Source organism: Tauraco erythrolophus, chromosome 25, assembly GCF_009769465.1.
Source record: "Tauraco erythrolophus isolate bTauEry1 chromosome 25, bTauEry1.pri, whole genome shotgun sequence".
Lineage (NCBI taxonomy): Eukaryota > Metazoa > Chordata > Aves > Musophagiformes > Musophagidae > Tauraco > Tauraco erythrolophus.
This window is the reverse complement of record NC_141489.1, coordinates 5,015,914-5,041,459: the sequence shown is the minus strand read 5'-3', so window position 1 is coordinate 5,041,459 and position 25,546 is coordinate 5,015,914. Positions and strand designations below refer to the sequence as shown.

Genomic DNA, 25,546 nt, shown 5'->3' with positions numbered 1-25,546 from the left:
ATTTATATAGGCACCATCCTGGTGCCGAAGGATGGAAGGGACACAGCTCACGGCATTTCGTGCCGCACCAGGAAGCCCTGGGGATTCACAGCCCTTCTCGCTGAGCGGCTCGGCTCCGAATCCAGCTGGAAATGCTTTGTGTGACCCTCGGCTCAAAAACCAGCCAAAAGGACTGAAAACACCCGATTCCTGACATTTGAAACGCTGAAGGATACTTGCAGGTACTCAGCCCACGGGTATTCTCTCCACGCTTGTTTCCCGAGGGAAGAAATGGAGTTGCCAGTGAAATTCCTGCAAAGAAACGATTGACACCGTCACTCCTCAGGAACACCCCTTCCCCGGGCACCAAGAACGTCTCCCGCCCGCGACTCTCTCCCCGGGATACCGGGCACAGGGAGCCGAGGCGGGCGGGCGGCGGGGGGGCGGGACTCACAGGACGAAGAGGCCGCCGCGGCGCGGGGCGGGGGGCACGCGGGCCAGGGCGGCACGGCTGCAGTCCAGCCGCCGCGGCTGGCAGCGACAGGGCAGCGGGCAGAGCCGCCGGGGCTGCCCGGGGCCGGGGGCTGCCGCCAGCAGCAGCGCCAGCAGCAGCAGCGGGCGGCCGGGCCGGGCCGGGCCCATGGCGGCGCGGGGTCGCCGGGCAACGGGCGGGACGCAGCCCGGGGGCGGCCGCAGCCCCGCGGCCCCTCCGCGCGGCCCGGGGCGGCTCCGGAACGGTCCCTCGCCGGGAGAACGCGTCGTGCCACAGAAACACGGCCCCCGGCCGGGAGCTCGCCGTGCGGAGGAATTAGAATCACGGAACGGTTTGGGTTGGAAGAGACCAAGGAGATCATCCAGTGCCAACCCCCTGCCATGGGCAGGGACACCTTCCACTGCACCAGCTTGCTCAAAGCCCCATCCAACCTGGCCTGGGACACTTCCAGGGATGGAGCAGCCACAGCTTCTCTGGGCAACCTGCTCCAGTGGCTCACCAACCTGAGAGGGAAAAACTTCTTCCTTAGATCCCATCGAAATCTCCCCTCTTTCAGTTTAAAGCCATTGCCCCGTGTCCTGTCACTACACGCCCTTGTAAAAAGCCCCTCCCCAGCTTTCCTGTAGCCCCTTTAGGTACTGGAAGGCTGCAATAAGATCACCCTGGAGCCTTCTCTTCTCCAGGCTGAACAGCCCCAACTCTCAGCCTGTCTCCGTAGCAGAGGTGCTCCAGCTCTCAGATCACCTTGGTGGCCTCCTCTGGACTCGCTCCAGCAGCTCCATGTCCTTCTTGTGCTGGGGACTCCAGAGCTGAACGCAGTATTCCAGGTGGGGTCTCACCAGAGCAGAGCAGAGGGGCAGAATCCCCTCCCTCGACCTGCTGGCCACACTTCTTTTGATGCAGCCAAGGACACGGTTGGCTTTCTGGGCATTTCCTGCACCCCACGAGGGACGTTCACCCCCTTCAGCACCCCCCTTGTGAAACGCTGCTTCCCAGTTGGAGTTCTTTAAATCCAGTGTCTGGCCACTGGACTACGTTTCGCCTGCGCTTTCCCACTTAAAAAGCTCACCCAGTATCAGGCATCTTCTGCTGGAGCAAATCACAGAATGACAGAGTGTCAGGGATTGGAAGGGACCTCAAAGGATCATCTAGTCCAATCCCCCTGCCGGAGCAGGACCACCTAGATCAGATCACACCAGAACGCGTCCAGGCAGGTTTGGAACATCTCCAGAGAAGGAGACTCCACAACCTCTCTGGGCAGCCTGTTCCCCTTACTGGGAAGTTCTTCCTCATGTTTAAGCGGAAGCTCCTGTGTTCCAGCTTATATCCATTTCCCCTTGTCCTGTCATTGGATGCCACTGAGAAGAGCCTGGCTCCATCCTCATGGCAGTCACCCTTTTCATGTTTATAAACATTAATGAGGTCCCCCCTTGGTCTCCTTTCGCCCCTTTCCTCTCTTTTTAAAATGAAATTAAACAGGCCACGCTCCTCTCATTTCAAGAGGAATCTCAAATCATCCCTGAGCTCTCCTATTTTTCAGTCATCTTTTTTTTTTTTTCTCTCCAAAGACAGAGGTCAAAAAATCTGAGCGGGGATCCGTTATCAAATAAGCATTCCTCCCACCCTGCCTTGTGATCCGGGGAGCTTGACGCCCCTTCCCAGTGCTTGTGCTGCCTCTGAGGTTCATTCATCACATGGAGTTAAAACATTTTACATAATTTAATGAAAAATGTTTTTGAAATTAGAAAGAATCTTCGCTTTACATCGCGATAACATCCCAACTACTTGTCGCTGGGGCTCAACCCACGTGGCACAACACATTATTACAAGACTTAAAGAAATGACCTTAAAAGAAATCTCCTTAAAAGAAAGAAATGGAAATTTCTTTAAAAGAAACTTCAAGAGAATCCAAGAGAAAGGGTGTTTTTCTGTGCCTGTGCAGACATGTGTAAGTACCACAGCTACTCCTGCTGGTAAGACGTCTCCTTCTGCTGTCTCTGGCTTTCTCCTGCAGATGGGAATGAACCTGAACCGTACGCTCTTGCGGGGAGGGCTCGCTCCTTTTATTTGTCTGTAAGTGCTACGCACATCTGTTACGCTGTCTAAATAATAACCGTGCAGCTAAGATGGCTTCCATATATAGCTGACCTGGATAAATTGACAGGAAAACACTTCCTCTCCAAAAACAGCATGCATTTTTGGGCTTAATTTTAGTAACACTGGGTTTCTTGCCCATTTCTTTTGCTGTTACGTATTTGGAGAAAAAGAAAACATCGGCTGTGACGCACATGTCATTTCACAGTGCGAGGCTTTCACTCCTAATCAAACACTGCAGAACTTTGGGAAACGACGTGAAGACAGAGCTGCATTAATTAGATGGCGTCTCCCAGCTAGGGAGCTCCTCATCGAAACTGAGATCGGACAAAACTTCTTCTTCGAGGTCAAACTGTTCCAAAGACAATTCATTGACCTGGGAAGAGAAATCAGGAGGAAATTTATTTCTTTGCAACATATTTTAGCTTCACCTCTCTGCACCTGGAAACAATATATTTTTACCACGTACAAGAGACAGCCTCTCTGGAATTTACCAACTCAGGAACATTTCTGTTTTGGAAAGACTGACCGACATCACAAGGCAATGAACCAAAAGGACACCCAGCAGCGCTCCTCCCAAGCAAGTCCTCTGAATTCCTGTCTGTTCCTCTTCCTATCAGGCTGGAAGGTCTTGGGGAGAGCGAGCACCGAATTACCTCCCACACACCATCATAAGGGAAGTGAGATGGCAGGGGAGGTGAGGGATGGCTCCTCCGGTGAAACAGAGGTTTGAGAAGCAGCAGGCTTTCCGTTTGACTTCGCTGCACACTTCTCTTATGGTCATTGCACGTTACATCAGTTCTCTGCGGGTTTAAAACAGGTCAGATAGAAGGGGCTACGCAGAACAAAACGCAGAGAGAGAACAAACCAGCAGAAATTTCATCTTCTCAACTGATTAAAAAACCAAAATCTGACGGACATTACTTCACACTCCAAAACACCTCCTGCTTTACTCCTGCTCTTCAGTGAGAAAGGAAGATAGTTCTGCCGGTGGACACCAGGTGACTCAGAGTCACCAAATGGAATAATGTGGCACAAGGTTTGTTGGGCACTTCCTCCACGCATGCTGCAGGAGTCAGACACTGCGCAGCACGGTGCCGATGCATCACGTGAGAGTGACGCTCGCCTGCAAAAGGCCACAGCATCCGTGATCCCACCTGGTAAGCAGCAGTGTTTTCAAACGAAGCGAGATGAAACCCTCTGCTCAGGACTGGCTGCGTGCAGAAGCTGGCACAACTCATCTCACTGAGCATGGTGATTAAAGTTTTACTGTTGTACCTGGGTGTTTTTGCTCGGGGCATGCAAAGAGATCCCGCAATTACCTGCAAGGATTTCACCAAAGCTTTTACTTCACCCAAGCTTTTAACAACCATTCCCTCCGGGGTAAGGATAAGTTTATGAAGTGCGTTTCGAGATGCGGAGTTTGATTTATTTAAGAACTTTTTAAAAAATCATTTGATTTAACCTACTGTGACTTTACTGGGATTTTCCCTCTCTCAGATTCTATGAAGAGCAGTCTGGACACTGTCATAGGTCGGACTTGTCACCCTGCACTGTAGCAGCCCTGTACCCTAACCGCTCGCTTTCCTGTGCCATCTAAAATATTCATGTGTTTCTGCACAAAGATACCTAAAAAAGTAGGAGTTTTAAAACCTTAGCGTGCTGTACAATTCCAAGATGTAATTACTTCCTAGAATTTAAGTCAAGGTGATTGCTGCATAAAAGGAGGGTGTCAGAGGCTGTAACAGTTAACAGCTGTATCTCCAATCCCTAGATGTAACACACAGGTCCTGTGCCAAAGCTAAATATCCACTGGTTTTACCTGAACGAGCCCCTTCAGTTCATCTTCTGTTAAGGAGTCTGTGAGCTCCTCTTGGGTGGAATTGTACTCCACGGCCACTTTCCCATTCTCTGAAATAAGCACATAGAATAAACAGCCAGAGACGTGGTTAGTTACTACTGTGTGTACTGACAATAAGCCTACTCTAAACTCCAGATGGGATGATTCTGCTTCATAATGGCTTTCAGAGTGGCTGCTGGTCTGAATGAGCGTGCTGCTTTTTCTGGCCTGTTTGCTTATCTTTTCTGCAGAAAACCAAATGGCTCTTACTAAACAAATCCAGACACTCACCTTTCAAAAGAACACCTTAAAGAATCCAGGGGAGGAACGTGACCTGGAACCCAGAGAAAGCAGATCTAGCAGTGCCTGGATAGGCACAGAGCCAGCTTCTATGATTAAAACCTCAAAGGAGATAGTAGCCCCAAAGATGCAACACTGAACACGACAGTGGGGCACAGACCTTTGATGGCACCTGGTTGGCTTGGAACCAGGACAGAACTGTGCAAAGTGCTGCAATTCAATTCATGTTCCCCCTGGAATCAGAACTTCCCTATTCGCATGCACACATAGTGTTAAAAAGCTTTCCCTGTCGGTGTTTACACTCTCAGAATTTTGAGTTTTAATGATTTATTTATCATAAAAATACTGACCTCCTATTGGATTTTCCTTTCACTCACACATAGCTCACAGGGTGAAAACCATTCATTCTGTTAAATCACTACAGACCACAAAACAAGTTTAATTTTGCTCGAGACCTCCCCAAGCCTCCATGAATCCCAAGAAAGGTCGAGAGATAACGAATCCGTATCAATTATCATGAAAGTTAAGTGATTAGCCCAAACTCCCCAGTGTTCAATACAAAAATAGGCCTTACCTAAGACTACAAGGAGTATCCTCTGAAAGGCGCCAGACAAAGCCTTCCCGACTGCGAGTTTCTGAGCTCTTCTTGAGGCCGTGACAAACTCGAGAGGATCTGAACGCAACAAGCAGCATGTTAAGATGATGCTCGGCACATAAAGCACATCAGCTGCATCGTGCTAGGAAATGTAACTGAACACAGCCTTAAGGATCTGGTAAGAAAGCTGCTTATGTTTCGGGGGTCGCTGGAAGCATGGCAGCACCCTCACAGGGGCTTTGTGTGTCCACCCACAGCAGCACGCGATCCTTAGCCCTGTGTCAGGGCTGTGCCCAGGGCAGCGGGCAGTGGAGAAGCCCGCTGGCACCTGAGCTGTGCCACAGATGCCATCACATGGTGTGTTCACACCAGAAGTGGCTGTGATGGGGAATGAATGACGCTGCAGGCGAGAGAACAGAGGGTAGGAAAGCGATACTGGTGTGAAGTGGGGAGGAAAGAGGCATGCTCAGGATCCCTTGCTGCATAGCACAGCAGCTCAGAAGGCCCTGCACAGATCCTTGTCTCCAGCTAAACTCAGACACTTTATCAAACCCATAAACCATGCAAAAGCAAGACTGACCAGTGCCTGTGACAGCTGCTGAGACACTTCCAGCTGCACCCAAAACGTACCTTCACCGTTTTCTGTGTCTGCCTCACCAAGGGCAACTCCCCTGGTGCGTACCCCATGGTTGGGCAGCATCAGCTCTACAGCACACAGGTATTTCACAGATCGCTTCTCTAACGTCTTTCCCAGTTCCTCATTCTCACCATCAAAGCCAGATACGTTCTGCAGCTGTTGGAAAGACCACAGATCATTAATTTTGATTAAATAGGAAGGGGATGTTATGACCAGTCAGTCCTCTCCCCAGGCTTTCAGAATATCCCCATTTGTAGTCCAAAACACAGCTCCTGTAGCTATGATTTGCTGATTTGAGGACAATTCTTCTTATTTCACTGACCACTCTCATTAAGAAGAGGATGAGAAGGATGACAGATGAACAAAAAAGGTCCCTTACTGTGATGATGCGACTGGACCAGCCGTTAAAGCCAAGGTAGTGGTTGGCCAACTCCTGGCACTTGTTGCTGTTGAGAGCAAGGACTTGTTGCTGAAACCCCTTCTGCTTGGTGCAAACACAAACCTGTCCAGGAGAGAAGAACCCTGGTTAGCCAGGCTTCACTTAGAAGGTTCCCACTAAAGACATGCCACTGATAGCTCCAGGAATGTAACCTACTGGTTACAGATGCGTGCTTCTGAGAGGTGTTCAATATTTTGTACCCAGAAACAGGCCCTGCAAATTATTCCAGAGGGATGCTGCCATTTTCCTGCTTAAATGCTACCTGGGAGCCAGCGGTGGGGGATGTCACCACGGTGGTAGCGGTCAGCCACAAGTTAGGAAACTTTTTGCACAGAAAGCATCACTGAGATTAACAAGTATTTAATGTGATTCTACTCCGCTGCTGGAGGTCATCGTGCTGAGTCCTGCAGGTTTCACACCTGGGGCCGTTCCTCTTACCTTCAAGGGGCGTTTCTGAAACAGCCTTTGCCCGTTGCACGCGCGCTGGGCTCTGCTGGCATCTCCAGCTGAATAAAACTTGATGACGGCGTAATATCCAGGCCCTGCCACGGCAGCATTCCTATGTGCTCGCACGGAGTAGAGCAGCCCGAATTTGGAAAAGGCTGAAAACAGGGAATGCTGAGGAAAAACATGAGAAAAAAGGGTGTTTTGAAGTATCTATGAATGCTCCAAGGGCTGAACAACAGCAACAGAGAGAGAACTACTCGCAAGACCTAATTACTTAGAAAACGAGGAAAGATTTTAGTACTGTTTAACGGCAATAAGGCCTGGAATAAGTAGCAAGACTGAAGATGAGTACTTCTCCATAAAAATAAGCTCAACCTGGCTGGACCTCTGGCCCTGACGACGTCTCATCTCCGTTACCATCCAGCCCCTGGACAGAGAGCAAAGACAGACGTGGGATTTTCTGTCCCCTCCAGCCATCCCAGGTTGCCCAGAGAAGCTGTGGCTGCCCCATCCCTGGAAGTGTTCAAGGCCAGGTTGGATGAGGCTTTGAGCAACCTGGTGTAGTGGAAGGTGTCCCTGCCCATGGCAGGCGGATTGGGACTGGATGGTCTTGAAGGTCCCTTCCAGCCTAAACCATCCTGTGATCCTCACCCCAGACGGCCCCTTGCTCTCTGCCATCCCGCCTGGAGAAGCTGTGCTCTTTGCCAAAAGCTTTCAGTGAGACGTTAGCAGGGTACTGCGTGCAGACTAACGCCGTTTCGTTCCCTCTTCCACTTTGCGCGGGCGTGTTTGTAGCTTTGCTGTGCAGACCCCAAAACCGGCCGTGGCACAGGGACAGGACCACTGGGCTGGCCCGACACCCCCCGGGGCTGCCCTGCACCCAGCATGCCTCAGGGAGACATGGAAACTCAAAAATTATTAAAAACAAACCAAAAAAAAGGGGGAGGGAATTAAAAAATATATTATTAGCACACAGGTGAAGCCATCGGTACAATGGGGGGGAACTGGGGCATTAGCTTGACGGGGAGAGGGACTGGGGGGGGTCCCAGTCCCTGCTGCCGGCCCGGGGGTGGGGGGTCCAGGGCCTGCTCCTCAGCCCTGGGGGGGGTCCAAGGCCCACTCCTCGGCCCTGGGGGGGGTCCAAGGCCCACTCCTCGGCCCTGGGGGGGGTCCAAGGCCCACTCCTCGGCCCTGGGGGCGGGGGGAGAATCCCAGGACCTGCTCCTCAGCCCTGGGGGATTCCAGACCCACTCCTTGGCCCCGGGGGGATCCCAGGACCCGCTCCTCAGCCCCGGGAGGGGGGTCCCAGAACCGCTCCTCAGCCTGGGGGTGGTCCAAGACCTGCTCCTTGGCCCGGGGGCGGGGGGAACCCAGGCCCCGCTCCTCAGCCTGGGGGGGGTCCCAGACCTGCTCCTCAGCCCCGGGGGGATCCCAGGCCCCGCTCCTCAGCCCCGGGGTGAGGGGGGGTGCCCGGCCCCGCTGCCCAGGCCAAGCCCGCGGCCTCACCTCACCTCCAGGCCCGGCTCCGGCTCCAGCCCCCAGACCAGCAGCGTCTGGGCGCTGCCCGCGGGCACCCGGAACTCCACCACCTCCGCCATGCCGCAGCGACCCGCCTTCTTCCCGCCCTCCGCCCGGCCCTGCTCGCCCAGCCCGCGAGTGCGAGCGAAAACCCTCCCCAGATCCACCCCCAGCCCCAAATCCACCTCCCCCCCCGGCAAACCCGCCCCGGCCCGGCAGCGACTTATCCCCCCAGCCCCGACCCCCACAGACAGGCCGGCGGGCAGCGGGTTTATTCGGGCTTTCGTTACAAGGAGCGGGGCAGCGCGGCCGGCGAGGGGCCGGGGGGGTCACCCCCGGCGTCACACGGTGCAGTTGGCCTCCCCGTAGCGCCGGCACTTCATCACCTTCAGGTAGGTCTCCACCTTGTGCAGGTCCTTCTTGAAGCAGGAGAGCAAGCCGTAGTTCTTCAGCAGGGCGTCCTCGCTGCGCGGGTGGACGTCGAACTTGTCGTAGGTGGGTTTGAGGATCTGCGGACCCCGCGGGCTCCGGTCCTCCAGCTCCTGCCAGGGGATGGAGAGGCGCTGGGGGACATGGTGGGGACCCGCGGGCGAGCATCCTCCGAGGGACCCGTCGCCACGGCTCCCGTCTCGCTTTAGGGGAGGTTGGGGATGTTTTTCCCCCTCCTGAGTTGTATTTCAAACATAGAATTATAGAATGGTTAGGGCTGGAAGGGACCTTCAAAGGTCATCTAGTCCAACCCCCCTGCAAGGAACAGGGATATCTCCAACTAGATCAGGTTGCTCAGGGCCTTGTCCAACCTGGCCTTGAACGTCTCCAGGGATGGAGCATCCACCACCTCTCTGGGCAACCTGTTCCAGTGTTCTACAACTCTCATGGTAAAAAATTTTTTCCTAATATCCAACCTGAATCTACTACATTTGGAGTTGGTGTGCTTACGGGGAGGGCGGTTGCACAGGGGTGATGCTGCGCAAGTGGCTGGCAGCGAGAAGGGAGCTGGCACAAGGCTGCAGGGAGGGAGGAGTGTGGCTTTTGGGGCCTTAAAATAGGGGGAAAAGTTGCAGTGTGTCTCTGTAGCTACTCTAACCAAGGAAAAGGGGAACCAGGCAATTAATTCTCTCCATTTTTCCTCCACTTTCCCAGTGAGCAAAGGTCTGACCCAGGCCCATGCTGTGTGCACGTGAAACCAAGAGATGTGCAGTCTGCCGCTCCTCCTGCCCTGCTCTGCTCACCAGCTGGCACAGTAAACAAGACAGTTTTGGTTAAGTAAACAGAGTTGTGGATGAAATGTGATTATTTGTCTAGTTTCTGTGTACTGCTTCCCAATACCCAAGCACATACCAAATGGAGAGGAAAATCTGGAAGTGGTCCTGATACATGCATGTACTTACTCCAGCTGAGGTGCCGGGACAGAAGATCTCTGTCTACTCTCAGAGTCTGACTTTGAGTTATTTAGATGCTAGAAGATGTGAATAATTGTCCAGACTCATTTCTCACAGATACAGGTCTCAGAGCTCTAGCTACATGGTGATGCTGGCAGATAGACTTAACTATAGAGTATTCATAACTGAAAAGGGGTTCGGGCAGATAATAAGCAATTTCATTTAAAATAACAAAGCAAAAATTAGGAGTGGCCCTTGAAGGAGTTCACTCTCCAGCTCTCAGCTGTCTGGGTGCTGTATTAACGTAAGAGAGAAACATCAGAATATAGGCTTCCATCTGTACACAGACTTATATGGGCCGTTTTTATAAAATGTTGTGAGCCTTTAAAGCCAGATTGCAAACTTCATAAAAATTTGCTCAACTTTACAGTATTTTGCATGGAGACATAGCAAACATCCTTACATTACTGTTTGTACAGCAGATTTAACTCATTGAGTATTGTTTGGTGCAGGGTTTGGGAAGACTTTGGGCCTGGACTGTTGGGGTTTTCCTGGTCTCTACTGCTGTCTGAGTGGTTATGGCAGTGCTATTAACATTTGTTATGTGTTTTCTTATACTCCCCAGTGATGAAATGTGCATGGTGGGGTGTCATGATCTCATTATCTTAAGATAAGCAAAGTCCAAAGCACACCACTGGTCTTCAGAGTGGAAGGTGGGGAGATTTCTCATGGTCTTTGGATCCTGTGGAAGACCCAGAGAGCTGAGTACCCAGTGTTTAGGAGATCTCTGCTATTCTGTAGTCGTGCGGCAACTTACCCTCATCAGAGCTTGGATCCCTTCTTCCAGGTCCTTTAGTTTTTCATACACTCTGTCTGAGGTGCCAAAAACCAGATTGTTTGTGAACACCTTGCTCAGGTATTGCACCGGGGTCAACCAGGACTGGATGAGAACCAGAGAAAACCGAAGCAGCTCCATGTCCTGAAATTAATAAAAGGTCAAAGCTGTGCAGGTGAAGTATTTGGTAGAGTTACCTGTGTCTCCTGCTCCTTCTGAAGCAGCCTGGAGGTGACCCAGAGATGTGCCACTGCTCCTGCAGCTTCAGCAGGTACAGACAAGTTTGTCTTGTGCAAGCAAGAGCTTTATAGTCTGAACCAGAAGAGTCTTTCTTTCTTCATGCAGGGTTTAAATAGTAAAAAGGTAGAGGAGGAATGATACCTCAGGAAGCTCTGAAGTGCTCAGAGATGGAAACCCTCTGTTCCTGTGATGAACCACAGGTGGGCTCTTCAAACAGGTCTGTGCTTGCCCTGAGGGAGGGAACTTACCGATTTCTGCTGGGCATCATCCTTCCCTGTGGGAGCAGGAATGGTTTCTGAGTAACAAAATGCTGCCTGAGAATTTTTGTTGGCGTGTCTCTGGTCCTCTGGAATATAGGTGCGTTCCTGTGGAGACATCCCAAATACACTCAAATCTAAATCTGTTGCCTGTGTACTGGGAGAAAACAGTAGATGCTTTCCCAAGCTGTGCTGAATGGTTACTCTTTGCAAGAAATAAATGTGAGACATGAGGTGTCTGTGTACAGGATTGGCAGGTGGGAAACAGGAGTTTGTGTGTTGGCACAGTAGCTACTGGACCTAAAAGTCTTCCTCTCACTAAGCCAAAGTGCTAAGCTGAACGCAAAACACATTTGGATTGGGTTCTCCCAGGAGCAGATGACCCTCAGGACAGCTCTTGCCAAAGTGATGGCTCATACCATCTTCTGGCAACTGCAGAAACTGGATAGTTTTAAGCACTCGGAATCAGCCAGGGCTGAAGGTGACCATCACAGGAAAGTCTTGTGAAATATCTGTGCCATCTCCCAACGCTTTCAGAGCCAGGTTTGTCTTTGAGGCAGCTGACTGTGCACTAGGTTTGGACACGGGCAGCCATGGCCCTGAGTAGGGGACTGTGCAGGATCAGAGGTGGAGGCAGAGAGCTGTGAGGAGGAGACAGGGTCTGGGCTGATGGGACGTAATCTGTCCTAACCTGTTAAGACCCTTTCTCCTCATTGAGAGCTGGCACAGAAGGCACCAATAGTAGAAGTTACACTAGGGGAAGCTGTGGCTTCCCCTACAAGTCCAGAGGCCATGACAAACCATCAAGTCCAGAGGCCACGACACTTACGAATTCTTTGTATGTCTCGGCAGCCAGGAGGTGAAGGTGCTGAGCTCTCAGCACGGCGTTGGCAAACAGGTTGGAAAGGGGCATGGCTGGGAAGGTGGCGGCTTCCTGTGGCCACTGCAGTCCCAGAGTGATCACAGCAATGAAGAGAGGAGAAAACCATGACCCTGCAGCAAAATGAAGAGGAAAGGTGTTAGCAATCCTTTCGTGACTGTGCTGAGGAGGGATGGCACGTGGGAATTAATTCCCAGCCTCTTCCATCCGTGCTGGCTGAGGGCTCACCTGCCTGAACGTCTTGTTTGACTCCGTGGGTGAGTTTAACCCTCCCCAAAATGAAATGAAACCCTGTCCCCTTTCACTAGACATGCCCTCCAGGTGCGTACTGCTCCCAATGTTGTAAGCGCTGTCCTCCTGGCTGAAGAGTCATTGTTCCTCCATGAAATCTAGAGTACGTTCCTATGTTTTTCCCGAAGATGCTCATGTTTTTTCCATAGGCCTTGCCCTCACGAGGAGAGCACAGTGCAGTCTTCAGTGCGTGAGCAAGCGGGGAATGGTGAGTACCAGCTGAGGGCCTGGGAGTACCTCACTTTACCTTAGGTTTACACCATGCTGCTGGCGTAACGGGCTGTCTGCCTTCACTAGGATGAGAGCTGATGGTGTTACTTGTACTGTGACCTCCTCTCTGGGACGGACCTGTAGAATTTGGTGATCTTTATCAAGCCTAAAGGTTTTCAACCCGTCACATCTAACTCACACAAGTGTCCGTCTGTGCTTACAGAGACCACAAAGCTCATCTCAGACCAATACCTTTCAGTGAAGGAATGCCCTGGAGCCTGTAGGACTTGGACATAGACATTAGACATTGTCCTGATCCCCATCTTAAGCTTCGAATATGAGTTTTAATATCCCTGCCAACATTTATGTTAATAGTAACTATTATAACTGGGGCTTCACCTTGTTCTTCATCTTATCCACCCTCTTCTTGCCCAGTTTAGGCTAAAGACTATGTAAGTTAATTCACGGATTAACATCGCGCTGTAGGGAAGGGTATTGTTTTTCATTGATGTATAAGTTGCCACGTTTTGATTTAAGACTGGCACTGATTGTGTATAGCCCACCACAGTACCACCCATCATCATCCTCTCCCATCACCCTAAAAGTTTGGCAGCACTGGCAATCCTTTCAAACCGAAATAAGGAAAAGTACCTGGAGCCATTTCTGCCCGGTGAGTTGCTCAGGTGTTGCTTGAATGTTTCCTCCTTTCATCTAGGCTGGTAGAGGTAACTGTTGAGCCACCCCTTATATAGCAGGGGGTCTGTTTAAAATGTATACGTGTGTTCATGATCACAACAACATCTCTGTATCTTCTCCGTGCATAAATGCACGAGTGTCCGCAATGGTGCTGCCTAATTGTAATCATTTATACAGAGATGGGGAGGGTGGGGGGGTTGTTTGCGTGGGGATGAAATCAGCGCTGAACGATTTCGCCATCTTCTGCTGTTTATTGCAAATAAAAGTTTCTTGGTCATTGGAAGACCCATCCCAAATCAGATCAGTGCATTTACATGGTGGAATTTGCTGCGTCCACCTGATTTTCCTGCTTGTCTCAACAGCTTTGGCCCCCAGTTAACAGGACTGACTGGCCAGTTTGGGAGACTTCTGACTTAAAACGAGTGGGCTGTTTTCCCCTTGATTGTTAGCAGGGGTAGAGCTGGATGGATGTTGTCAGATGAATCCTATTTCTGCAGAGTAATTTCTTTCAATTTCTACCAAAATTTCAAAGGTTCAGCACACAGTTTTGGTGAGCTGGTTTGCCCTAGGTGTGACAAAGAGCTGTCGTACCCAGGTGCTTGTTCAGGTGCCAGCCTGCCCACTGCAAATCCAGCTGCTAGAGCTCTGGGAGGTTTCTCACATCCTCAGCTGGACAAGGCTATGAGAAGATCTGGTTGCGAGCGTTTATCCTGCTCTTGTCTGAGACGCAAACGTGAAATGTCTCTGGATTAAGCAGAGGGCTGGCGTGGAAAGAGGGTAGAAGTGATGGGGAAGAGGAGAGGTCACAGCACACCTGTCTCTGCTTTTGAGCAAAACAAGGCAGAACCTGGGATGGGCAACTCCTGGGAGGGCTTCAAGGACTTTTACTCCCCATAAGGCGCCAATTGCCCCGAACCACCCTGTTTTGGTCCTTTGTCCGGCTTTCAGGGACTGTTCGTGGTCAGGGGTGGTGATTTGGCTCCCCTGGGGCCCTGGTTTTGCTGTGCCCCCCTGATGTGGCTCCAGTTTCTGAGATGTGGCATCATCACGGGGGCGGCTGGAGCGGAGGGTGCAAGAGCTCGTTAATAAACACGCTGGGCAGAGCGCGGTCTGTTCCGAGAAGCCCCCGGCTGTTTGCTCGCTGGAGACGTCGTGGTGTCGCAGGGTAAATGTCAGTCCCTAGAGAAGAGGGAACAGTGGGTCCTGCAGCTATCAGGTATCCCGTCACCCAATAGCCAGCAACATCTGGGTGTGTTTTTCTACTCTGGATCGTGTTTAAATATGTCAATATTTGTCAGGGATGAGCAGAGCAGCAGGCACCCCCGCCCAGCGTGGGCTCTGCTGCCTGTTAATGACGATGCCTGACCACTGCACCTAGATTGGTACAGCACCCTGCACCCGAGTCCTGCCCATCGCTGCCCTGCTGCCTTTCTAGCTCTGGTAGTAAAAGCGTGGTGCTACATCAACATTTTTTAGGTTGCAGCCAAGCACAGAGTCACCAGAATGACCTAGACTGCACGGTGTCCCTGAGGCTTGGTTTGTCCCCGATCATCTCAGCATTAAATGAGGCAGAAGGTTTGTGGAGAAGGCAGTGCGTGACTGTGGAGTCCCGGGCTGGGCCAGCACACGCCACGGGCAGCGTTACAGTTGCATAAGCAGCTCTCGGATATCGGCTTGGCATTTTTCTGGCTTTCAAACGCCTGCATTTGAAAGTAGCATCTCACAAAGCAGCGTGAGACTGTAATTTCATAGAATCATAGAATCACAGAACAGTTTGGGTTGGAAGGGACCTCAGAGATCATCCAGTTCCAACCCCCCTGCCATGGGCAGGGACACCCTCCACTACACCAGGTTGCCCAAAGCCTCATCCAACCTGGCCTTGAACACTGCCAGGGATGGGGCAGCCACAACTTCTCTGGGCAACCTGTTCCAGTGACTCACCACCCTCAGAGTGAAAAATTTCTTCCTTCTATCTAATCTAAATCTCCCCTCTTTCAGTTTAAATCCATTGCCCCTTGTCCTATTTCCAAGTTACTTTTTCGAAAGAGAAAAAACCCTCTTAGTTCTCTTCAGGGTGGTCCTGTGCCCACCCACCTTACCCTGAGCATCACCAGCGGCATCTAAACAAATGAAACAACTTCTCTTGCAGGTGTCTTTACTCCCTGGGGCCTCCTGACCCCCCAGCCTGGGGTGGTTGTGCGGACAGGACCTTCCCAGCTGATGGGTGAGCTGTGAATCCTGCCCAAGGAGCCAGCTGCTGGCCCACAGCCCAGGCTCTGCACTTCGGAGGGCAACGACATGGTTGACCGAGGTTTTAGGTGACGGTTGACCGTAGCTCACTACTCACAGGGTAAATGCTCCTTTTCGGATTGAATTGATGGGGTTTATGTACGAAAACTGCTCAGTTTCGCCGAACCCGTTTCTAAAGATGAAGCTGAAGAGGTCCAGGATTGCAACCCAGTCTGTCTGCCTGACCGTCCTGCCGATGGTAGGGCTACAAATTGGGACAAAATACAGAGCCTGGACTGTACATACTGAAATATATTTGTTTACATTAAATGCATTTTAAATACAAGCCTGTCTCAGTATAAAATTACAACAAACCCTATATATAAGCTCCCTAGAAACTAGTCTAAGACTTTAAAACAAAACCCTAACACTACAGAAACATTTATTTGCTTCTGGCATTTTAAAGGAAGCTGAAGCCTTGGGCTGAGAGCGTAGGCAAGCAGCTGAGCGGAACTGGGGGTCACCGAAACTGGTTTTGCCATCGACATCTTCCTCTCCAGGTGCAAACAGCAGATTCTCCGTGTTTTCGTACGATTCGGTTGAGGCAGTTGAGCGAGTTGTTTACGCAGGGCTGAGAAAGCGGTTGGGAACTGGGAAGGCTGGAAAGTTTGCCTTCCTATTCCCTTTCGTAACTGAAAACAAGGGATGGAGGGATGAGCTCTGCAAATCTTGGCAAATGTGCAAAGTGGGAACAGCCAGTTCACTTCTCTCCCTGTGAATGCTCCTTTCTTTAATTAATCAATTTTATAAGTAAAACATGTTGAAGTAACATTTATATACATGTGCATGCAACTCATTTTTATTTAGCTAGTAAAAAACAACCTTAAAATGCTGGTTTTGTGCTGTTTAGATTGAATTCCAGTTTTCCAGGAAGGTGGTTTACTACTGAACAAGAACCATCCTGTTCTCTGCTGAAAAGCCCCGTTTGCTCATGATTTTACCCTCTTTTTTCTGCTGGCTGTTTTGGGAAGCGGAGCAGTCTTGTCTTCCTCGCCTCGGGGCTTCAAACGTCACAAGCCACCGGGGCTCCGGGCCCCTGGGCTCTCCGAGGTGGGACAGACTTTCAGCCCCACAGCCCTTGTCACCCCCTTGTCCTGCCTCGTCCACCCAAACCCACCACGCTGTGCTCGCCGTGCCCCTCCAGACCCCCGGAGCTCTGGTGTTGAGTGCCCAGCCAGCCCCGAGCCCCGTCACCCACCCAGCTGCTGCCACCGTGCCAAGAGAGTTTTTGTTAACAAAACCAATTAGCGCCGCTTTGTTCCTCTCCAGATGTTTTTTAGCTTCTCTTGCAAGAGCAGATGTAGCCGGGAGCGGAGTTCCTGGCTCTGTTCTGTTTCGGTTCCTGGCCACGGTCTTTGTTTCTCATCCCAAGCTGACGTCTTGGGACCGCCGAGGTCCCCCTGTGCGTGCCCAGCGGGAGCTTCCAGCAGCTCTTGGCTCTACACCCCTGCCTGCTCTAGGGCCCTGACGGGGTGAAGTTTGGTTTCTAGCTAAGCTGGACCCATGAAAAGCTGCTGTTTATTCCCAGGTCATCCCACCAGCACTGGCACCAGGGTTATGGGACACCCTTGGACCAGGCACGGTGGGACGGAGCAGGATGTGAATTTGCCCATTACCTTTATTAGGACCTGAAAAAGCAAGTGGACATTTGTGTCCTGCAATTTACATCTTTCCCATAGGTTCTGAGGTCACACGTGTCCCTCACCATGGGGACGTCCTGGTGACATGGGCCAGCTCCTGCCTGGAGAGGAACAAGCCTTGTGCAAGACCCTCTGGGTGAGAGCTGTCTCCCCAACTTTTCCTGTAGCCTTTGAGGAGAAAGAGGTGCTCTTGGAGGATCCTCCATCTCAGACAACTACCAGCTTGGCCTGCTGGACACGTCCATGGTTTGAGAGCTAAACAGTGGCCCAAAATCCGCTTCTCATAACAATGCTGCTGCTCACCTCGGCTCCTCTGCCAGGGCTGCAGCAGGATCTCGCAGCCTAGGAGGGTCCTTGCAGCACAGAGAGTGATCGTGCCTGGTCCTCTCCTTCTCAGGAATGGTGGGGCTGGAGGAGACCCACCACCCACCCTGACACTTCCATTGCTTTAACCATGCAGGAGCTCAGCGCCGTGGTGTGGGGCTGCCCGGAGGCTTGGGGCCAGTTTGCTACCAGGGGGAAGGCAGGTGGCTCCTAATTTCTACATAGGCTTTAGGGGTTCATCAGCGGGGCGGTGAGAGCAACAGCCAGGGCAGGGCAGCCTCAGTGGGCACAGCCTGGACGTGGCAAAGCGACCACCCAAAGGCAGTAGGACCCAGCTCTGTGCGAGGTGGTTTGCAGCCCAGGATCTCAGCCCGGGATCCAGGTGCCTGTCAGAGCCATGGTCCAGGACAGGAGCCGGGGGCCTGTTCCTGCAGGTGCCGGCAGGGTGCTGGCAGGGAGCCATGCCACCGGTGCCGGCAGGTGCCGGACCCCTCACTCCTCGCCAGGATGCTCCCCAGCTGTCCACTTGGCCTTCACGTCCCGGAAAGGAGTGATGTCCTCGTAGGTGGCCATCTGGTCCACCTCCAGGCCCTGCACCAAGAAGAAGGAGGTTGAGATACAGCACGAGGACTGTGGCTTTGGCCACAGCATGTCTCCCCTTGGTACCCTCAAGGGGGACCAACCCATCTCCAGGCTATTCCCCCAGGGATTGGGGCAGCTTCTGAGAGGGGAGAAGATGGAGATAGATGGCTGGATGTGCTCAGAGCTTGGCTTGGTTTTACAAGCAGCTCTTTACGGCCGATATGTGACAAGTGCTTGGGAGGAAGATGCCCTGATGCACCCTAGGTGGTACCTAGCAGAGCTCCAGCAAGGGCACAATGGGCCATTCCAAGGCTCAGGTTGATATTACAGAGGTATTTCTATAATTAATGCAGCATTACCTCATAGGTGTGGTCCTCCTCTGGGCTTTCCTTGCGTTCACCCTATGGAGAGGGAAATCACGGGTTGGGTGTCACCAGCACCCACTGGAATTCTCTGTCCCCTGTCCCCAGCCTCGTCCCTCTAGGTCAGGTCCAACAGTTTCCGCAGACAGATCCACACAGTCCCCCACATCCCATTTTAGATGCTTGTTTCCCACTTCAGCTGGTCACCCCACTATGAAACAGCCCCAAACCCCATCCCTACCAGTGTCCTGGCTGGGATGCAGGACACCGCTGTGAGCACCGCAGCGGCAAAGATGGGGACATTCCCACTGCTGGAGATGCTGTCACTTACTTTATCTAGGAAGAGGAACATGGGGACACTGATGAAGATGACCAGCAGGATGGACTGGATGATGATGATGACATCTTTCACGGTGTTCCTGGTCTGGATCTGCTGGATGTTGCTGTGACCTGGGAGCAGCAGCACAGGGAGAGCCCCGTGTCCCACCTCCATGCCAGGCTCCTGGGGAACGGGGTCGAGCTCGGCATGGCCACGGGTTCGTGTGTCAGCGGAGTGGATGGGGGGACATGGCTGACGTGCCCTCCCCCTCCGGAGAGATCAGAGCATCAGGGACCAGCTCTGGGATGAGACACCTTGGGCAGGACCCACCACTAGCCCGGACTAGGAAAAATCTGATTTATTATGGGAATGTGGCACCTGGGATATGCTTCTGTGGGGTAGACGTGCCAGGGCAAACCAGGGGGCTTATCGTGGGGCTCGGTGGCTAGAGATGAGCGAAGAAACCTCTGTGGTGCCATGGAGCATCTACAGTTGTATCTAAAGGGATTCCACCAGCATGGGAAGAGGTGAGTGCACAGAAGCACGAGGTGGGGTTCATATGGAAGGGGGAATAGTGGGAGAAGGGGAAAGAGTGAGAGGAGGAGAAAGAGCATCTCCTGGGGTGCATGGAGGATGGAGGGCACCCACTCACCCATGACTCTGAGCTCCGTCCCGCACAAGTGCGGCTGCTTCTTCTCTGCCGTGAGGTTCTTGCTATCGCACACGTAGATGCCGTTGTCCTTGTAGTTGATCCTGAAGATGGTGAAGTTGATGAAGTTGTCTTTCCTCTCGATGCTGTAGCGAGAGGTGTTGTGATCCAGCTCGTAGAGGTCATCGCTGTCCTCCGACGTTTTGTACCACTGCACGTTCTGGGGCTCCTGGGAGTAGCAGATGAAGTGGACAGGCATGTTCTTCTTGGCCGCCACGTAGCGTGGTTGCTGCTGCACCATGGGGCACCCGCTGTCTGCCAGGGGACAAGGGTGGTCACGGCGAAGCAAAGACCCGGCACCCGGGGAGCATCGGAAAAAAGCTGCTCCCACAAGACCCCCCAGCATCTCCCAAATCAAAAGCTTTCTGTTTTCATGGATTGTACTGCTTTTGAGCCTTCAGCTTTGTTTTGGTGAGTCATCGTCACCTGGGGGTAGGAATCAGACTTTTGGTGAAAACATGCTTTTCATGGAAACTCGAGTTTTCTGTGAGAACGGCTTCACTCGGATAATTTTTCACTGCTCCCCACCCCTCCCTGTGTACGTCTCGTTAGTCCCAGCTCCAGAATTACAGCCCGTGCTGGCACGAACCACGGAGCCTTTGTGGGACTGACCCGTCTCCCCAGCCGGCTTCTCTCACACTTCCACATTTTTTGCATTTTGCTGTATTTTGTATTTTCGCCCATGTTTTGGTCCCAGACCTAATGAATTTGCTTAACACCCCATGGGTGGCAATGGCGTAAATGGCGTAAACGCCATGTGTGGGAGCCTGATGCCTGGTCCCAAGCCACATCCTGCTCATGCAACGTGCTCTGCAAACGTGGAGGAAAAACTGTTATGTGTGCTGAGGGAAGACAAAACGGATCCAGCTTTGCAGAGGGAGAGCAAGACGCTGGGCTGGGGAGATGCCGTGGAGGTGGTCACAGCCTGGGAATCGCCTCTGTGATGGGGAAGGGTGGTGGGTGATGGACATCTCCAGATCTTCACAGGGCCAGTACCTTTGTGGCATAGCCAGTGGGGATGGGAGGGACCCTGGGGACACATGTAGGGAAGAGCCCAGTGGGTCTGAGAGGTTACCTGTGACATTCCCGGTGCTGTTCTTGGCTGCTGAGACCCCACCTGCAAGACAGGGATAGTGGCCCTGAGATAGTGGCTGAGAGCTCGGGTAGGACAAGCCCATGCAGGATGTCCCACATGGGACAGCAGGTACTGTGGGATGGTTCTCCATGTGGGATGGCGTGTTTGGGTGCATCAACCAGAGCTCCACTCAGAGGACACAGAGCAATGGAGATTTGGGTGCAAACCCTTCTGTTTCCATCCCATCTCTTGAATTTTCTCCAAGTCACTTTCTAGTTGACTTCCCGCTGAAACCTCCCTTTGTTATTAATACCCGCCCAGGCTTCCACCTTTCCAAAAGGGTCCAGCCAGGCTCACACCTCTCTTTACACTCTCTCTTTTCTGAATCAACCAGAAACACTTTCCCTGTTGCGGCTTCCCTGGCCTTGGAGCCCCGTGATGGCCAGGGCAGGTTCTCAGACCCTGGGACCGTGCAGCCCCCACCCTGGGACAAGGGCTGGATGGAGCCCTGGGACCTGCTGTGCAGTGCAGGAAGCGGAGTGATGCTGGAACACCCCAGCACCCATGGGTGCCCCTGCCCACAGCTCCTGTGCCTCGGTTCCTCTTGCTGCAGCTGGGCAGGAAGCACCAGCCCTGTTTACCGCCCCGCTTCAGTGCCCACCTCCCTCTGCTTGGTGAACATTTGCCAAACCCCACCGTGGGGAAGCTGGCACGGAGGTGGGGACTGCACCACCTCCCAGCGCCTTGGGGCAGCTGCAAAGCTCCCCCTGAGAAGAAGGAAGGTTCAGTTCCCCAGCCTGAGGTTTGTCCTGAGCCCTGCCACCCCGCTGAAGACCTTCCTGCCCTGAACAGCAGCCTAGTGGGGACCTCCTGGCTCAGCTGTGGGGTCCCCTCCCTGTCCCAGAGCCTCTTCCAGGTCTGTGCTGCCCCGTTCACCTTCAGCACCTACATTCCTGCGGGCAAACTCTCCTTTCCAGCCTCATTTCATGTTTTTCTGAGATGGGGAGATGCTCCTGGTCCAGCTGTGCGTTGGGTGGGTGTCCCTGCGGTCCTGCCAGCCAGCTGGGACACAGGGCTCTGCTCTCCGTGTTTGGTTGGTGTTTCTAGACAAAGACCAGGCTGGTCCCTCACTGCCTTCAAAGCCAAGGCTTCCATTGCAACCACGGGTGGGCTGATCTTCTCCTGTCCTCCCTCCAAGCCACCGCAGGAGCCAGGGTGAAACCCTGCGACCTTGAATCCATGCTGGACTTGAGTGGATGCCCAACAGAAACCTTTGAAACGCCCATTCCTCTGAGGGCACAGTTTCCCCAGCTGAGGGTGGGATCTGCTGTGGGTTTTTATGGTGTCCCTGTACCAAGCAAGAGGAGCTGGAAGGAGACCGGAGCTGTGCGTCCTGGGTTTAGCTGCTGTTTCTCCATGGGAATGCAAAGGAAAACAGCACAAAGATGTTCACACAGGGTCTCCAAATCACCCCCAAAAGCCTTTTTCCTCTAATTTCTCCTCCACTCCTGGGCACTGAACCCCGCAGAGCAAAGGGACGCGGCTCTGCCATGGCCTCAGCGCTGTCCCAGTCCCTTCCTTAGGCCTCGGAGAGTAATAAATGGTAAAAAAAATAACCAGCCCAACCCCTTCTTTCCTGCCACCTGCAACCCCAGCCCAGCTCTGCACCGGGCTCTCACCGAGGCTCCTGCGCTGCCGGGCGAGACAGGCGCGTCCAGTCCCCGGCGCCTCGACGGGAAGCAAAACCCAAAACCCGAGTCCCCGTGGGTCCTCCCCGGCTCCGCTGCGCCCGGGGCTGGATTCCTGCACAGAGCGGGACTGGGAGCGGCCATAAAGTCTAAAACTCATTAATTCGAAGCCAGACCTGGGCGAAGCCCCTCGTCGTGCTGAGCGAGGGACTCGCGCCGACGCGTTTCCTCGCTCCGCAGCGCAAAGCCCGAGTTCGATGCCTACCTGCGAGCAGGGCCACCAGCCAGAGGTTCACCTGGAGCACCCGGAGCCTCGTGCCGAGCTCAGCCATCTCTCACCGCAAACATCCAGCCGCCCTTGCTTCAGCGAAACGCGGCGGCTGCTCCGACTGGCTTCGCCTCCGTACCTAAAAATGGCAAAGCCGCTGCTACGAGAGGCGAGACGGCCCCTTTCCTGCTCATGTAAATCCTCCTCGATGGGGACTTTCCCCTCGGGGCCGGTTTTGAATGCGGCGCAGACGCTGGGGCGGGTGGTGCCTGCGCCCTGGGCACCGTCCAGCCTCGTGTCCCCAGGCCACGCTCGTCGTGGTGGCCTCATTTGATGGAGGTGGCCACTGGTGTGGGTCTGCGCCAGCGCTGGAGATGAGCCCATTGGCGATGCACTCAGTGACGCAAAACCTGGGCTGAGCGCAGGGGACATGCTCAGGGAGCTGGATGCGACCCTTCCCCAGCACTGACACATCCCTGGGGTGGGGTAGAGCATGGAGGTGGCCCTCCAGGGTTGTACCCCAGCTCCACAGTAGCGTGGGCAGATCTCCCACAAGTGATGGTCAAGGGTTGGTGCTGACCCAGTTGCAAGAGTTGGAGCAGGAACGGGGTGGGAAGAGGGGACGTTTGTGGGGCTTCTAATCTCTGCTCGTTGAGGGGTGCAGTGGGATCAGACCCCTAATTCCCAGCCCCAGCATCCCAGAGAGCCCCTCAGCCTCCCTTCCAGGGAAAGGTGAACTCTAAAAGAGGAGAAAGATGGCCAAAACCAGGTGTCACCTTCCTGGGTGCCAGCTGTGCCCACTCCTCCACCCCCCAGTTTGCCATGACCGAGACCCTTCTCCACGAGCCCTGTGGAGACAACCAGTCCCTGAGGAACCACAACGTGGGACCCCAAGGCGAGCTCTGTCCCCCTCTGCCCTGGGACACAAATACGGTTTCCCTCTGTGCCGTGCCTTCCCCTGCCACGCTTTGCCGGCTGCGGGCGAGCACTGAACTGTAAATCCATGTGAAAAACACCTTTGGGTACTTTTGCCAGTCGTGTTGGTCGCCAGAGCCCGGATGTCTCTGCTTGGGGCCTCCCCAAACCTTCACCTTCTGCAGGTTTGGTGGGTTTTTTACCGTTTCTGAGCATCCGGCGGCTGCTGGGAACCGGCCTGAGCCTCAACTTGTATGTGAGGGGACACGAAACGGGAAAGGGGAGATAATAAATGTTTCTGGAGAAAGACTGGTCCCAGGAGGGAAAGAGAGATGATGGGAGAGGTGTCTTCTCTTGGTAGAGCAGGCACGTTGTGCTGTGCACGGTGCCGTGCGTCGGGGCTGTGCTGCTGTGTCCCTGCTGCCATCGCCTCTGGTCCGGCTGGAAAAGCAGCTCCCAGCTGCGACATCCCTGCAGGGCAAAAGCCATGGGGGATGTCCACGTGCTCGGCAGGCACCGGTGGGATTTTTATCAAGGCCTGGGGTTGGAGACGGAAGCTGGATGAGCGAGGCAGGAGTGCGGGAGGTGCCTGGGAAGGCCCCCTGGAGCGAAACCGAGAGCAGGGCACAGACTAAAGAGTGCCCTTCTCTGGACCCAAACCACCCCCCTGCGCTGCCTGCGGGCTCCTTAGCACCCACAAAGAGGCATGGACCTGCTCCAGAGGGGCTCGGTCTCCTCTGGAAGTCCCTTGTACAGGCAGAGGTTGGTGGCACAGGGTGTTGGGACACCCAATGGTCTCACAAGGAAGGTCCTGTGTCCCTTCCCCTGGGCCATACTGGCTCCCCAGCCCACAGCACATGGCCTGACCATGCCCCATGGGCAGAGCTGAGCCACTGCTGGGCAGCTGCGCCCTTCCCCTGCCCATCCCTATTCATCAGGGCTTGTGTTTCACCACTCTCCTTTCCCCTGGGCAGGAGGACAGGGACCACCTTCTCCCTCCAGCCCCCTGCCTGCGTGGGTACCACGATGCTCACCTTGAATTACGCCAGCCTTGGGATGAGCTGTTCCAGCCAGAGCAGACACGCAGCAGCGAGGCTGTGCTGTGGCCCTTGGAGATGTCAGTGTGTCCCAGGGTCAGCTCCTCCAGCCACACGTTGAAGCAGAAACCTCCTTTGTCCACTGCTGCCTTCTCCCCGTGATGCTGAACTGCTCCCGCGTGGCGAGTGATGCAGGTCTGGCCCCACAGAGCCTGGCATGGGGCAATGTCAGGGGGTGTGCACCTCCTCCAAGCCCACCTCACTTCTTGGTTGAATCTGCAGCAGCATCTTCTGTAGCTCCTAGGGTCAGGGCTCATTGCTATGAGGCACCAAGGGCTCCAGGGCACTCACCCACAAGCAGAGCAGAAGCTCTGGGGTCTGGGCTGGGTTGGAGGTGCCAGAGGAGAGAGCCCTGGGGGTCTATTATAGAATCACAGAATGGTTTGGGTTGGAAGGGACCTCCAAGATTATCCAGTCCCAACCCCCCTGCCATGGGCAGGGACACCTTCCACTACACCAGGTTGCCCAAAGCCTCATCCAATCTGGCCTTGAACACTGCCAGGGATGGGGCAGCCACAGCTTCTCTGGGCAACCTGTTCCAGTGCCTCAGCACCCTCAGAGGGAAGAATTTCTTCCTTAGATCTCATGGAAATCTCCCCTCTTTCAGTTTAAGGCCATTGCCCCGTGTCCTATCACTACACACCCGTGTCCAAAGCCCCTCTCCAGCTTTCTTGCAGCCCCTTTAGGCACTGGAAGGTACTGGAAGGTCTCCCCGGAGCCTTCTCTTCTCCAGGCTGAACAGCCCCAACTTTCTCAGCCTGGCTCCCGAGCAGAGGTGCTCCAGCCGTTGCATCATCTTCGTGGCCTCCTCTGGAACCACTCCAGAAGTTCCATGTCCTTCTGCCATTGGGGACCCCAGAGCTGGACGCAGCACTGCAGGGGGGTCTCAGGAGAGCAGAGCAGAGGGGCAGAATCCCCTCCCTCGACCTGCTGCCCACGCTGCTTTGGATGCGGCCCAGGACACGGTTGGCTTTCTGGGCTGCCAGCGCACAGTGCCGGCTCATGGTGAGCTTTCCTTGTGCAGGATGAGACCACTAGCTCCTGCTGAGGATGGCAGGTCCACCCAAGGCTGTGCAAAAGGGTTCCTTATATCTGCCCTGGAGAAAAGGGAGAGGGCATGTCCCCCTCCCAGGGTCAGGGTCAAC

The 25,546-nt window shown here is 53.7% G+C and overlaps 3 protein-coding genes across 3 annotated transcripts; all 3 read right to left on the bottom strand.

The window, feature by feature from the left end:
* Positions 1 to 2,840: 2,840 nt before the first annotated feature.
* On the bottom strand, positions 2,841 to 8,422 carry RDM1 (RAD52 motif containing 1). Its single transcript, XM_086626638.1, has 7 exons — positions 8,336 to 8,422; positions 6,816 to 6,995; positions 6,318 to 6,440; positions 5,932 to 6,094; positions 5,281 to 5,379; positions 4,389 to 4,477; positions 2,841 to 2,942 (listed from the first exon to the last, which is right to left on the bottom strand). The coding sequence occupies exons 1-7, from the start codon at positions 8,420 to 8,422 to the stop codon at positions 2,841 to 2,843; spliced, it is 843 nt and encodes a 280-aa protein (XP_086482764.1).
* Positions 8,423 to 8,683: 261 nt separating this feature from the next.
* On the bottom strand, positions 8,684 to 11,969 carry GH1 (growth hormone 1). The gene is made up of 4 exons (XM_009980033.2): positions 11,886 to 11,969; positions 11,048 to 11,164; positions 10,542 to 10,703; positions 8,684 to 8,884 (listed from the first exon to the last, which is right to left on the bottom strand). Exons 1-4 carry the CDS (start codon positions 11,967 to 11,969, stop codon positions 8,684 to 8,686), a joined length of 564 nt encoding a protein of 187 aa, XP_009978335.2.
* Positions 11,970 to 17,844: 5,875 nt separating this feature from the next.
* Positions 17,845 to 22,453, bottom strand: CD79B (CD79b molecule). The gene is made up of 6 exons (XM_009980032.2): positions 22,387 to 22,453; positions 20,434 to 20,475; positions 19,302 to 19,613; positions 18,662 to 18,780; positions 18,328 to 18,369; positions 17,845 to 17,977 (listed from the first exon to the last, which is right to left on the bottom strand). Exons 1-6 carry the CDS (start codon positions 22,451 to 22,453, stop codon positions 17,879 to 17,881), a joined length of 681 nt encoding a protein of 226 aa, XP_009978334.2. The 3' UTR covers positions 17,845 to 17,878.
* Positions 22,454 to 25,546: the final 3,093 nt, after the last annotated feature.

Bases quoted from the DNA above. Each gene is read 5' to 3' on its own strand.
- CD79B (XM_009980032.2), bottom strand. From the start codon at position 22,453: ATGGCTGAGCTCGGCACGAGGCTCCGGGTGCTCCAGGTGAACCTCTGG. The intron at 19,614-20,433 runs GTAACCTCTCAG...GTCCCCTGGCAG, and splicing joins CAGCACCGGGAATGTCACAG to ACAGCGGGTGCCCCATGGTG. The intron at 18,370-18,661 runs GTAAGTGACAGC...CCCTCTCCATAG, and splicing joins TGTTCCTCTTCCTAGATAAA to GGTGAACGCAAGGAAAGCCC.
- GH1 (XM_009980033.2), bottom strand. From the start codon at position 11,969: ATGCCCCTTTCCAACCTGTTTGCCAACGCCGTGCTGAGAGCTCAGCAC. The intron at 11,165-11,885 runs GTAAGTGTCGTG...ATGTCTCCACAG, and splicing joins CCGAGACATACAAAGAATTC to GAACGCACCTATATTCCAGA. The intron at 8,885-10,541 runs GTAAGTTGCCGC...ATCCCCTGGCAG, and splicing joins GGATCCAAGCTCTGATGAGG to GAGCTGGAGGACCGGAGCCC.
- RDM1 (XM_086626638.1), bottom strand. From the start codon at position 8,422: ATGGCGGAGGTGGTGGAGTTCCGGGTGCCCGCGGGCAGCGCCCAGACG. The intron at 5,380-5,931 runs GTACGTTTTGGG...TGTTGCGTTCAG, and splicing joins AGACACAGAAAACGGTGAAG to ATCCTCTCGAGTTTGTCACG. The intron at 4,478-5,280 runs GTAAGGCCTATT...TGCTTATTTCAG, and splicing joins GATACTCCTTGTAGTCTTAG to AGAATGGGAAAGTGGCCGTG.